Raw genomic sequence first — 13,754 nt, forward strand, 5'->3', positions numbered from 1 at the left:
AGTAACAGCATTCCCACAGCTTAAATTAAAATACGACACACATGGCAGAAAGGTGCCCATAAATGCAGCTTGCTGACAGATCTGCTAAACTGTTTAAATACATTTTGTTTACTGAATTTAATTTCTTTCTGATTAGAAAATATCAGCTGCTTTATAAGGTACTGCTGTTTTGCACTCATGTAGTAAAAATTATATATTCTTGTTCTGTGAACTGGATATAAATTATGGGACTTTAAAAAGACAAAATAGTTAAATTGCAGGTTATATTGTAGCACTTTAAATAACAATTAAATAATAAAATACATTGTGTGATTGCCCCCCTTAAGAGCTGGCATCTTCCTTTTGCCTGATGCTGCTGCATACACAGATCGAGCAGATTTAAAAATGAACCAGTGGATCACAGTGAGAAAACCAGTATTTGAAATAATTATCATGAAATTGTTTCATAAGTGGGGATCTCACAACCTACGCATAGTATATATCTATTTACATATTTCTGTTACAATTAAGATATAGTTAAACCAGGTATTATTTTGCTATATATCAACAGTTTGCTTGCAAAGCAGATACAGTATTTGTAATGTAAAGTTGTAATGTCAGTGAATCTATAAGCAGTATACATTATCTGTAGCAAGCAAGCAGGTCATCATGAAACAGAAGAATAAACAGACTACTGGAAGTAATTGGACATTTTTGATTGTCACTCAAACACTAATAAAGTTTTGTAGCTGTCTCTGCTTAGGATTTTTTAGGAAGATGTGCCCAGCCACACCTTCCTGTGGCCACTCCTCCTTTATGATAGTCTAATGGTTAGGATTAAGCGCTTACTCCATAACAGCCAACATTCCATCCCTGCCACTATCTCAGGAAGGATGTGTGGCTGAGAGGGGTGCTTTTTCCAAGAGTAAATTCCTGAGCAGAGGCAGTCTAGGACAGTCAACTTATTGCTGCCATTTGTTTCAATGTTCCTGTTCTTTACTGATAACTCTTGGAAGAATTAGTAATAGTACATTTGACTGTATTCTTTGAGACACATCAAGTCCTTTCACATTTCACAACATTTCTGCATACAGTATATGGTTGTAAGCATGTTCTTTTATGCAGTAGTATATTGGGTCATTAGGATGAGAACAGGAGATGCTGAAAGACATAAGTCAGAGAGGACTGCACTATTCTGGGCACTAGCTTGGACTCTTTGGAGGTAGTAGAAAAGGCAGAAAAAAGAAGAATGTTAAGTAAGCTGCTGATTACCATGAAACTTGACTGATACCTTCTATCTGACACCATTTTCAAGTTGCAAAGCACCATCAACGCACAGGTAATTCTACCATGGTGCATGTGGGAGCTCAGTTGGAGGTCTTTCTTGCTAGCTACCATTGCACAGACAGATCGAGCTGTCTGTCTATATACTAATCATAAAGCAATGGTTTATATTGTTTGAGCTGCAGTTTTACTGTTATCATTCTTTCATGTAATTATCAACAGCCATTACTGAACTTTTCTCAACCTTTTTTTCTTCTTGGTATCCTGTGGTAACATTTGGTGTCACAACCATGTACCTTTACAAGACTACTACTGCTGCTTATGGAATCCGGTGTTAAAGTGTCTAACAACCTTTAGCATTAATGGTAACAAAAATAGTACTAGACCATCATATTATAGTATGATAATGCACTGTAATATACACTATGTAATTTTTGCTGGAAAGTCAGTAACAATGATTTAAAAGATTCATGCAAAACTGAAAGCTCAGCAACACTGCATGTTTCCGTCTAGTGAGTTTTCCCTTGGAGAAAACACAGTAGTGTGCACAATGGTGCATTTTGGTTTGTCTTAATGTGAAAAAAATGAAGCATGTCACATTAAAAAAAACAAAACACACTCATCTCCATGGTGATATGAGCAAATAGAATTGCTTTAATGGTGTGCTGGCAGTTACCTGCATTACATAGCTAAAGAAAACAACACAGGTAGAGTGCAATATTCTTTTTTTTACACCCTAAAAAATCTTTTATAACCCCCCAAAACTCTTTTTTAGAGAGAGTCATGTTTAGCAATTGCTGAATCATCAGCAAAACAAAGTAGTTAACTAGAATTTGTTTTTCTTCTGTTCTCTTTTAGCATGATTTCTTTTACAATTTAACTCTGGTTCATGGCTCTGTCTATTGAAGTACTCAGTATGTAAATGCTACATATATATATATATATATATATATATATATATATATATATATATATAAAATTCAATTCAAAAAGTGAAACTCAAATATTATATAGATTCATATTCATTACACACAGTGATATATTTCAAGAGTTTATTTCTTTTCATTTTTCTGATTATGGCCTACAGGTAATGAAAACTAAAACTAATGAAAATTAAGTACCTCAGAAAATTAATATATTACATAAGACCAATAAAAAACATGATTTTTAATACAGAAATGTTGGCCTACTGAAAAACATGTCCATGTACGCACTCGGGGCTCCTTTTGCATGAATTGCTGCATCAATGCGGCGTGGCATGGAAGCGATCAGCCTGTGGCACTGCTGAGGTGTTATGGAAGCCCAGGATGCTTTGATAGCGGCCTTCAGCTTGTCTGCATTGTTGGGTCTGGTGTCTCTCATTTTCCTCTTGAAATTACCCCATAGTTTAGGTCAGGAGAGTTTGTTGGCCAATCAAGCACAATGATACCATAGTCATTAAACCAGGTATTGGTACTTTTTGGCAGTGTGGACAGGTGCCAAATCCTCCTGGAAAATGAAATCAGCATCTCCATAAAGCTTGTCAGCAGAGGGAAGCATAAAGTGCTCTAAAATTTCCTGGTAGACGGCTGCACTGACTTTGGACTTGATAAAACACAGTGGAACAACACCAGCAGATAACATGGCTCCCCAAATCATCACTGACAGTGGAAGCTTCACACTGGACCTCAAGCAACTTGGATTCTGTGCCTCTCCACTCTTCCTCCAGACTCTGGGACCTTGATTTCCAAATGAAATGCAAAATTTGCTTTCATCTGAAAAGAGGACTTTGGACCACTGAGCAATAGTCCAGTCTGTTTTCTCCTTAGCCCAGGAAAGACGCTTCTGATGTTGTCTCTGGTTCAGGAGAAGCTTGACAGTTGTAGCCCATGTCCTGGATACTTTTGCTTCACATTGCTTCACAGTCCTCTCAAGGCTGAGTTTATCCCTGTTGCTTGTGCACCTTTTTCTGCCACATTTTTTCCTTCCACTCAACTTTCCATTAATATGCTTGGATACAGCACTCTGTGAATAGCCACCTTCTTTAGCAATGACCTTTTGTGACTTACCCTCCTTGTGGAGGGTGGCAATGACTGTCTTCTGGACATCATTCAAGTCAGCAGTCTTCCCCATGATTGTGTGGCCTGCCAAACCAGACTGATAGACCATTTAAAGGCTCAGGACACCTTTGCAGGTGTTTTGAGTTAATTAGCTGAGTGGAGTGTGACACCATGAGTGTACAATATTGAACTTTTTCACAATATTCTAATTTTCTGAGATACTGAATTTTGAGATTTCATTACCTGTAGGTCATAATCAGCAAAATGAAAAGAAATAAACGCTTGAAATATATCACTCTGTGTGTAATGAATCTATATGAGTTTCACTTTTTGAGTTGAATTACTGAAAGAAATTAACTTTTCGATGATATTCTAATTTATTGAGATGCACCTGTATACTGTATATTGCTGTTGTTTAGTAATCTGTAAACGGGTTCTGAGCTTTGCTTTATTGAAGATTAACAATAAATGAAATTTAATTGAATTGAGTTCTTATTTTTAAAACCTTTCACTTATGTCTTTCTGCCAGACACAAATGACGCCGAATTGGAGGATGTCTTTGGTCTAAATGGGCAAGTTGAACACAAAATGGCCTTCCTAAAGCAATATGTACCACGAGATGTAAAGCTCGTACTGGTTGGGCATTCCATCGGATGCTACATTATCCTGGAAATAATGAAGAGAGACCCATTACTTCAGGTAAAATGTGTTTTTACCCTTGCAAATATAATACCTTTAGACAAGATTATTTTTATCATTGTGTTAACTGTTACCTGGTTTGTTATTTATGTAGCCACTTCAGGCTATATGATGTCCTACTTAACAGGGATAACAATTAATTTTATAACTGAAGAATATGTTTTTATTTTTTGGCCTGATACTATATGTCCTCTGTGATATAAGGAATTATCTTTTTACATTTTTTGAGAAATAAGTAGAATTTTAAAAAAGCATATGAACTTTAAATTGAATGAATTGAAAAACGTTTCCAAGAAAACTACATGAATACATCTATACAGTATATATTTAGATACTGTAAGACAAAAATGAAAGCAAATTTGGGTACTGCTGTCACTTGAGCCCCAAGCGGATCCATTCTAGAGAATGACTATCAAATTTAACATTGTGTGAATTAATTGTAACATACCTTAAATGATTTTGGAGAAAGTGGTTGGACTCACAAGGATGTTTATTTATTGTTACAGATAGTTAAACTGTATAGCTGTAACCCTTTTGCAGTCTTTTGCCTCTCATTCTCTGCTTATACAAACACATTCAGGCACACTTGTTTGCTTTACATCACCTTTCGGTTTTTGTGCTTTGCTTTATCAAATAGTGTGTGAGCTTGATACAAACCATAAGAAAAAGGTTTATAGTATTTCACTCCAGTAATGTGTATATGTGTAAGAAACTAAATTTGTCAGATCTGTTATTCACTCAAGAAAGGGCTGGTACAAAAATCATATGAATGTGAATCATATGAATGAAGTCATTGGCCTTAATGATCCTAAAGGAAACGTGGGCAATAAACAACGTTTATAATAATGTTTGTGCCAAGTGGGGACTGGTATAAAGGGTATCTACACTTTATATTGACAGCACTTAAAACCTTGGCTCTCACTTCAAGTGTTTTGGAGAGCATTTAGTCAAAAGCCTTAACCTGTATGCATGGTCTTTTGCCAATACAAATATCCCTTTGAGTTGAACTCTCCATGCAAAATTACACTCTATACTTACCTTCAAACAGTTTATGATTAATACTCCTTACATCTCAGCATTCCTTTTCGATTTGTATTCAGAGGCTATATTTTTTAATACCTCAAACTAGCAGGTAAAAATTGGGATCAAATTCATTCTTCCATCCATTTATTTTCAACAAACATTTGTCAACTATTCCAGCAACATCGGGAATAAGGCAATAACATTCTCTCATTAGGGTGTAGGCAAAATTAATTTGAGTAAATAGCAAAAGTTTTGTTTCTGGAAAATTGCTTAGATTTTCAAGATTACTGAGTTTGAGCCTAAACTTTGAATGAAAAGCTTTCTGTGCATTCCCACTTAAATAAAACCCCTATTCATATAACTCATGTAACTAGAAATTGCAAGAGAGCAGGCCATTTCCAGGTAACAGAAGATGCAGCAAAGCCTGAACCTAACAACAGCACCACACATTATGACAACCATCCTTCTTCAGGAAATGCCTGGGCAAATAATACATTTGAACCAGGCTGGGCTAGTTATGATAGAAACTGATGACACTAAAGCCTTAACTACACTGGTACACCAGATATTGAACCTAGCCCCTCCCATGACTGGCATAAAAAAGAGTGGTGCTGTATTTGGTCCAGTATTTTGTAACATGAGTTTTCTGGATGGATGTCAAAAAGTATATATTTGGTTGAGTACCATATCTTTCACTAATGTGATAATAAGTAAATTTGCTGTATGTATCAGGAATGTGCAGTCAGGAAATCTGAACACATTTGTGTCAAAATTGATTTGAGGTTCTTAGTAAAACTGGTAACCCAATGAACATTTGATGGATTTCTTTAAATGAAAATAATGGCATGATGTTTTTTGAATAAAAAATCCAGTTTCAAATGTTTAAAATGATCTTGCAAAATTCTTGACAATAGTAGTCAATTTTCAGACAAAATAAACTAATTTTATTTACCTGTTAGCTTCTGACAATAATTCAGAGTAAAGGCTAAAGGCTTCAACATAGTTCAGTGAACATGAAGTAGGACTGTTAGATTTGTGAAAAATTATTGATTGAATATTCAATTATTATTATAAGGTAATTGAATATGAATATGGTGTTATTTTTCACTTTTGATCCTAGAGCTCTAGACATCTATGGACCTTTATCACATGGTGCACAATTACAAATTTCTGTTACAATAGAGAATATATTGACTTTAAGGGTTTAAATTATAGCACACATTTTAATATTTCAAAAATCTGACAGACCTGTTTTTGTTTATTTTATACATCATTTAGTAACTCTTTATATTTCTTATGAGCACCTTGAATTAGGGTGGATAACACTAATTCAGACTTTTTTTAATATTAAAAAATTTATTATTAATATTTTAACTTTTTTCTCATGGTATTTTTGTAAAGCATAACATGATTTTGGCTCATGCATAACATGATTTTGGCTTAAAACTTCTTCTTTCGGCTGCTCCTGTTAGGAGTTGCCACAGCGGACCATCTTTTTCCATATTTTCCTGTCTTCTGCATCTTGCTCTGTAACACCAATCACCTGCATGTCCTCTCTCACCAGATCCATAAACCTTCTCTTAGGTCTTCCTCTTTTCCTCTTGCCTGGCAGCTCTATCTTTAATGTCATTTTCCCATTATACCCAGCATCTCTCCTCTTCACATGTCCAAACCAATGCAATCTCGCCTCTCTGACTTTGTCTCCCAACTGTGCAGCCTGAACCAACCCTCTAATGTACTAATTTCTAATCCTGTCCATCCTCGTCACACCCAATGAAAATCTTAGCATCTTTAACTCACCTCCAGCTCTGTCTCCTTCTTTCTGGTCAGTGCCACCATCTCCAACCCATATAACAAAGCTGGTCTCACTACCATCTTGTAGATCTTCCCTTTCACTCTTGCTGATTACCGCCTGTCACAAATTACTTCTGACACTCTTCTCTATGCATTCTACAATGCTTTCTCTCTCTTTTTCACCTCTCTTCCACAATCCCTGTTACTCTGTACTGTTGATCCCAAGTATTTAAACTTGTCCACCTTCATCAACTCTATTCCCTGAATCCTCACCATTCCACTGACTTTCATCTCATTTGCACACGTGAATTCTGTCTTGTTCCTGTTGACCTTCATTCCTCTCCTCTCTAGAGCATATCTCCACCTCTCCAGGGTCTCCTCAACCTGCTCCCTACTCTAGCTACAGATCACAATGTCATCAGCAAGCATCATAGTCCAAGGGGACTCCTGTCTAATCTCATCTGTCAAACTGTTCATCACCATTGCAAATAAGAAAGGGCTCAGAGCTGATCCCTGATGTAATCCCACCTCCACATTGAATTCATCCATCACTCCTACTGCAAACCTCACCACTGTCACATTTCCCTCGTACATATCCTGTACAAGTCTTACATACTTCTCTGCTAGTCCCGACTTCCTCATATAATACCACAACTCCTCTCGAGGCACCCTGTCATATGCTTTCTCCAGGTCCACAAAGACGCAATGCAACTTCTTCTGGCCTTCTCTATACTTCTCCATCAATACCCTCAGAGCAAACATTGCATCTGTGGTGCTCTTTCTTGGTATGAAACCATACTGCTGCTCACTAATCATCACCTCCCTTCTTAACCTAGCTTCCACTACTCTTTCCCATAATTTCATGGTGTGGCTCATCAATTTCATCCCCTGTAGTTACTACAGCTCTGCACATCCCCCTTATTCTTAAAAATCGGTACCAGTACACTTCTTCTCCACTCCTCAGGCATCCTCTCACTTTCCAAGATTCCATTAAGCAGTGTGGTTAATTTTGATCCTTTCCTATGCCCTCCCTATCCTCCTCTTCTTCTTGATCTCCAACGTCATCCTACAGACCACCATCCTATGCTGCCTAACTACACTTTCCCCTGACACCACTTTGCAGTCTTTAATCTCCTTCAGATTGACTCTTCTGCATAGAATATAATCTACCTGTGTGCATCTTCCTCCACTCTTGTACGTCACCCTGTGTTCCTCCCTCTTCTTAAAATACATATTCACCACAGCCATGCCTATCCTTTTTGCAAAATCCACTATCCTCTGACCTTCTTCATTACTCTCCTTGACACCATACCTATCCATCACCTCCTCATGTCCTCTGTTCCCTTCACCAACGTGTCCATTAAAATCCTCTCCAATCACCACTTTCTGTTCCTTGGGTACACTGTCCATCATTTCATCCAACTCACTCCAGAAATCTTCTTTCTCATCCATCGCACACCCAACTTGTGGGGCATATGCACTAACAACATTCATCATCACACCTCCAATTTCCAGTTTCATAATCATTACACTGTCTGACACTCTTTTCACTTCCAAAAAAACCTTAACATACTGTTCCTTCAGAATAACCCCTACCCCATTTCTCCTCCCATCCACACCATGACAGAACAATTTGGAGCCATCTCCAATCCACCTGGCCTTACAGCCCTTCCTTTTAGTCTCTTGCATGCACAATATATCAACCTTCCTTCTCTCCATCATATTGACTAACTCTCTCTCCTTACCAGTCATACTGCCAACATTCAAAGTTCCCACCCTCAGTTCCACTCTCATTACCTTCCTCCTCTCCACTCTCCTCCAGACACATCTCCCTCCTCTTCTTCTCCTTCTTCGGCCAAACAGTTACCCAGTTTCCGTCACACCCTGTTGGCTAACAGTATTGGTTATGGATCCGGTATGGAAATCTATATTGTTGTCCGCATGTTAATCTGGCAAAATTTTACACCGGATGCCCTTCCTGACGTAACCGTCCCCATTTATCTGGGCTTGGGACTGGCACGAACAAACACACTGGTTTGTGCATCCCTTGCGTCTGGGTTGCACACTTGGTTAAAACAATCCCATGAAAACTCAACTTGAAAACACAGCCCTTTACATATATGATATTCTCTGTGTTTACCAAAAGATGTATTTATAGAAAAAGAGGAGCCAGAGACCCTTCACACTTCATACTTGTTACTTTAAAAAATGTTAATATTGTTTTTCCTGTTGGAGGTTAGAAAAAGTGTGATTGTTCATCTCTGGTTTATGTAAATTGATGCACTGTGAGCCTTTACATATGTTTCATTATTATAGTCTGTAAGTATTTCCTCTGTATTATAATTATTCATTTAGTATAAGGTTTTATTCACAGCAAGTTTTGTTGAAATTGGTGTTAGTGTTTGTCATGAACCTGTGATGTTAACAAACAGTGTAGAGCAAAACTCTTAAGCAAAGCACAAAAAGCATAGACGGTAGATGAAGTGACCAGGTCGTGGCTTGATATTTGTCGGGGCAGGATGCCAGTTCAATGCTACAGCTAGGAGCAGTAGGTCAAGGAAAAACACTAAGCTAGACAGACCTCATCTTTTTTTGATTGTTTTAAGCATTGCGAGTTAAGTCAGAATGCACATGAAACCGCAGGTTTGCTGTGGTAGCTAATTGAGCATTGATAACATTGAAAATTCCCTTTAAAATGTTTTTCATAGTGAATATATTAATAAAACAAAATGTGGCAGTATTTTCTATTGTTATTATTCATAAAGGAAACCAGGTTTTACATTTTGCAATGGATGCTTAACAGTTCTGCTATCATGCATTAATAAGTCAGGAATTTCATTGTGTAAAATGGAGCCCCAGATTAAAAATAATAGCTTTGGAGCTATTGATCGCTGTGTGTGTGAATTTTTCAGGCTCTTTTTCAGTGTAGTTGTATATCCCAAACACATGCATATCATGTTAACTGGCAGATCTAAATTGTCCAGTATGAGTGACGGAGGATGGTGTGTGCCATCAGTGGCCATGACTCTTACAAACATGTCCTGCAAAAATTGGCTCAGAAAATGGATGTACAGTATATATATTTTCCATTTATTTATTGACCCTCTCTATTTCCGGGCCACCACATGTAACAATAATCAATCAGTAAACAAATGATATTTTCCTGTTGCTCCTTATGCAGTAGATGGGCATGGGTGTTACCCACTATCCCATCCTGACCTGCTTCAGATATCACTAACAGTGTTACCAAAGATACCTTTCACCTGTAATTGTTTTTTAATCTGAGCAGTTGTATGTTAGGCTTATTACTGTTTCTTACAGAAAATCAAACTAGTAATTTACTTGTTCACATACATATCAGAACTCCTTGGTTATATAATAAAAGATGGAAGAACATCAAGCACTCTGCTTGTTTTTGCTTTTGTTGATGCATTTTGGGTATTTTTCACCATGTACGAAGATTCAGCAGTAGTGCTGCTGCCTTGTTCTAAAGACTCTGGGGGGGTTGCTTCCCTTGTGCTCCCTGCATGGTTTTTACACATGGGTCAGTGTAGGTTTGCTCCCATTTCCTCCCAAAGTCCATAGGCAGGTTAAGTGAATTGGCGATGTAAGATCTTCCCCTGGTGTGTATTTTATGTGTGTGTGCGTATGTGTGTGTGTGTGTGTTTACCCAGTGATATGTTTAGAGGATGGGAGAACCAATGGATACTGTAATCTATCTTGCCTAAATAAACACATTTGCAAGTTGCCAGACCTTAAAACGGGTGAAGAAATACTCTACGGTACAGTATCAATTACAGGTTAGTTTACTGTTTCAAATTTAGCTTGAGATAGGTTATTTCAACTTGAATATGTTGTATACAGTACACCCCCAAAATTCACGGGGGTTACGTTCCTAGAGCACCTGTGAATTGTGAAAAACCGCGACTTTTGGGTGTGGTTAAAACATGCCTTTTAAATGCCTATTTTTATAGTTTAAACCCTAAATACAGTATGCCCCAAAAGCACTTTAATTTTGTTGCAAACTCAGCTTAATACATTAATACATTACCTAAAAATTTACCTTAATACATTACCTAAAAACAGAATTAAAGGTAAACCCGTATACTGTACAGTACTGTACTGCTATGTCTACCACGGTGCTAGAATGTAAAATACCGATGTTACCGCTATACGTACTGTAAGTTATGCCAGCGCATTTTCTTTGGTATGCGCTGTCGTTTTCTTTGTAAATACATAATAATTTCATTTAATTAAAATACAGTAAAATGTATGGGTACTCACCAATGATGAATGATATTGATGATGATGATGAAGTAGCTGTGCAGTACGATGCAGAGGATTTAAAACTCCTTGGGTGGCACCTCTTCTTCAGGCGCTTCAGGAGGAGTCGTATCTTTGGACAGGTCTTCTTCTGGTGGGGTTTCGTGCTGGCTTTTCTTTATAGGTTTCAGGAACATTGTGATGGGAAGTTCCTACATTGTCTCCTGTAGCGAACTGCTACTACAATTTTCGTGCTTTCTCACGGATGATGTTACCATCCAAGGGGATGTTCTTCTTCCTGCAGTCGGTGGTCCACAATGCCAAGGCAGATTCCGTCCCGACAATATTTTTATTCCTTACGGTCGTTATCTTTTTGGCACTATCACAGAAACACAGATACGGTACTCCAGATTGCTGCTTCGTTCTTCTTTATGTAGTGTGCTGTGCTTTCATTAATACCATAGTGGCGTGCTACTGCAGCATAACTTTTTAGTTCCCGGAGCAAATCCAGTAGTTCAGCCTTCTCCTGGAGTGTTTTAAACTTCTTCTGGCGCTTAGGCTCAGTGCCAAAAGCCTTGTGCATTTAAGAATAACAAAATGAATACAATAACAAACTGGAAAACACGAGGACACTCAGCTGGAGATGCATCACAGGGCAGCAGTCAATCAGCAGCAAGGAGAAATGAATAATGCTCTCGGATTGGCTACTTTCACCATCCCAAACTGCATTTCTCTCAGCGGTTGCTTCCTGTTCTCTCTACAGCACAGTATTGCCACGAAAAAAGCCATAAAAAATTGCAAAGGATATTTGCGCTTTCCACTAACAATTAATAGTTATGTTTTAAGGAAAAATTCACGAACGACTGAGTCTGTGAACCCTGAACAGCAACTTCACGGGGGTCTACTGTACTGTATTTTCCTCTTTTACATGCCCGATAGATGCAAACAGATCATCAGTAGTCAGTCCAAGCATTTGAAATGGATGTACACACATGCCCAGTACTTATGCCAGCATGTACAAACAGTGGTGTGGTAGTGTAAATAAATCTACACGTCACACATATACTCCTGTTTCAAGATACTAAAAAAAATTTTGATAGCTGTCTCTTTGATGAAGCAAATACAAAACAGAAAACATTCCAACTTTCAAAACAGTTAACTAAGTCATATTCAAATGTTGCACTATGTATTAATTTTCAAACTTCTTAAAATAAGAATGTGATTATTTTTGCCACAATTAATATACATAGGCAAACCTAAAAACACAATGTTTTCTGCAATTTAAATATCTTTAATGGTATTTGTGTCCTTTTCATGATGATGACTGAATTATAATTACTGAATTGACTGAATTATGGTCCTCTTGGATTTGTGTGCTGAATTGGACCCTACATTACAGAAACTATCATGCATCAGTCATGTGATCCTTGATTGGTTATAATTTTAGAAGAATCAGGTCTAGAAAATGGGTGGATAGATGGATGGTCATCAGAATGTGAATAATGCCTCATTGAAATAAGCAATTAAAAAAGATTTTCTCTTTACTTCATTGTCCTGCTGCTTAAAGTTGCTAATATGCCAACACCACAAAAGTTTGCATGGGACTTACGGATGGTTAAAACTTTCAATAACTTTAATCCAATTCCTACATAAAGTTTGTGTTTTAAAAATCACAACTTTTTCACAAGCAAGTTCCAGAGCGAATGCAAGTTTTATGAAAAAAACATAATTCAAATTTGGTTTTGTTTTTGGAACGTATTGAGTGTTAAACAGTTTCTTGGTTTTAGTGATTATTGTTCTGTTTATGATTCGTATGTTGAAATCTTACAGTTCCTGCTAATCATTCTCCTGGTGTAAAACCAAGTATACTTGGTAAATGTAAATTTCATTGCAGACGGACAATAATTCAATTGTGATGAATTAGCTTTATAAGAAATTACAGAAGATGTTGGAAGATAGGTATCACCTTCTTTTACAAAGCAAGATGGAAAAATTGAAGACTTGGCTTCAAGAAACACTGTAAATGGATTTGTAATATAAAATCTTTGCTGCATTCACATGGCTTGATATATTCTTTCAGCCAAAGAAGTAAATATAAATGATTATGCTTTATGATATGTCATGTTATAACAAAAAAAACTCCTGTTTCTCTTTCTCTTGTTATTTATTTTGGAATAATGGATTCCCTTTTGGCTTTGGGCATATATGTAAAGGTCAACAGCTCAGTTGAGAGAAAAGGCTTTGATTCACTGAATTTTAAAAAACTAGGGCTTTTGATTGAAAAATATGGACCAGATATTCAGACATTCCATTATTGGGAACCAAAAGATTTGATTATCTGCAAATATGCCATTTACAATTCAAGATACTCTTTGGACGTGGTTTTGCTAAACAGAATTATCAGCTTATATCAGAATATAGTTTAAACCTTCATTCATTTTCAAGAGAATGGTAAGCTTCTAAATGAAGCAACTATTGTAACATTGACATTTGTGTACAGTATTTGTTTCTATTTATTTGCATGTGTTTCTGCACAATCTGCAGTGTGGAAGTTGTATGGATATGTAGTTGAGGAAAAGAAATTAAATGCTTTCCATATTCCATCACAGCCTGTCCAAGTATATAGCTTTTTGTAACCCTTGCATTCACACTAGTGCTGGGCGGTATGACCAT

The 13,754-nt window shown here is 37.1% G+C and overlaps 1 protein-coding gene across 4 annotated transcripts in view; it reads left to right on the forward strand.

Annotated features, from left to right (window-relative positions):
- The window catches only part of ldah (lipid droplet associated hydrolase), a 260,164-nt gene that overhangs the window by 160,399 nt on the left and 86,011 nt on the right, over positions 1-13,754 (forward strand). For all 4 annotated transcript variants that reach the window (XM_028797385.2, XM_028797383.2, XM_028797386.2 and 1 more), the window contains one exon: positions 3,832-4,001. In XM_028797385.2, the coding sequence (XP_028653218.1) occupies positions 3,832-4,001 (170 nt within the window). The remainder of the gene's footprint in view (positions 1-3,831; positions 4,002-13,754) is intronic.

This window comes from Erpetoichthys calabaricus, chromosome 3 (genome assembly GCF_900747795.2).
Source record: "Erpetoichthys calabaricus chromosome 3, fErpCal1.3, whole genome shotgun sequence".
In the NCBI taxonomy this organism is placed as follows: domain Eukaryota; kingdom Metazoa; phylum Chordata; class Cladistia; order Polypteriformes; family Polypteridae; genus Erpetoichthys; species Erpetoichthys calabaricus.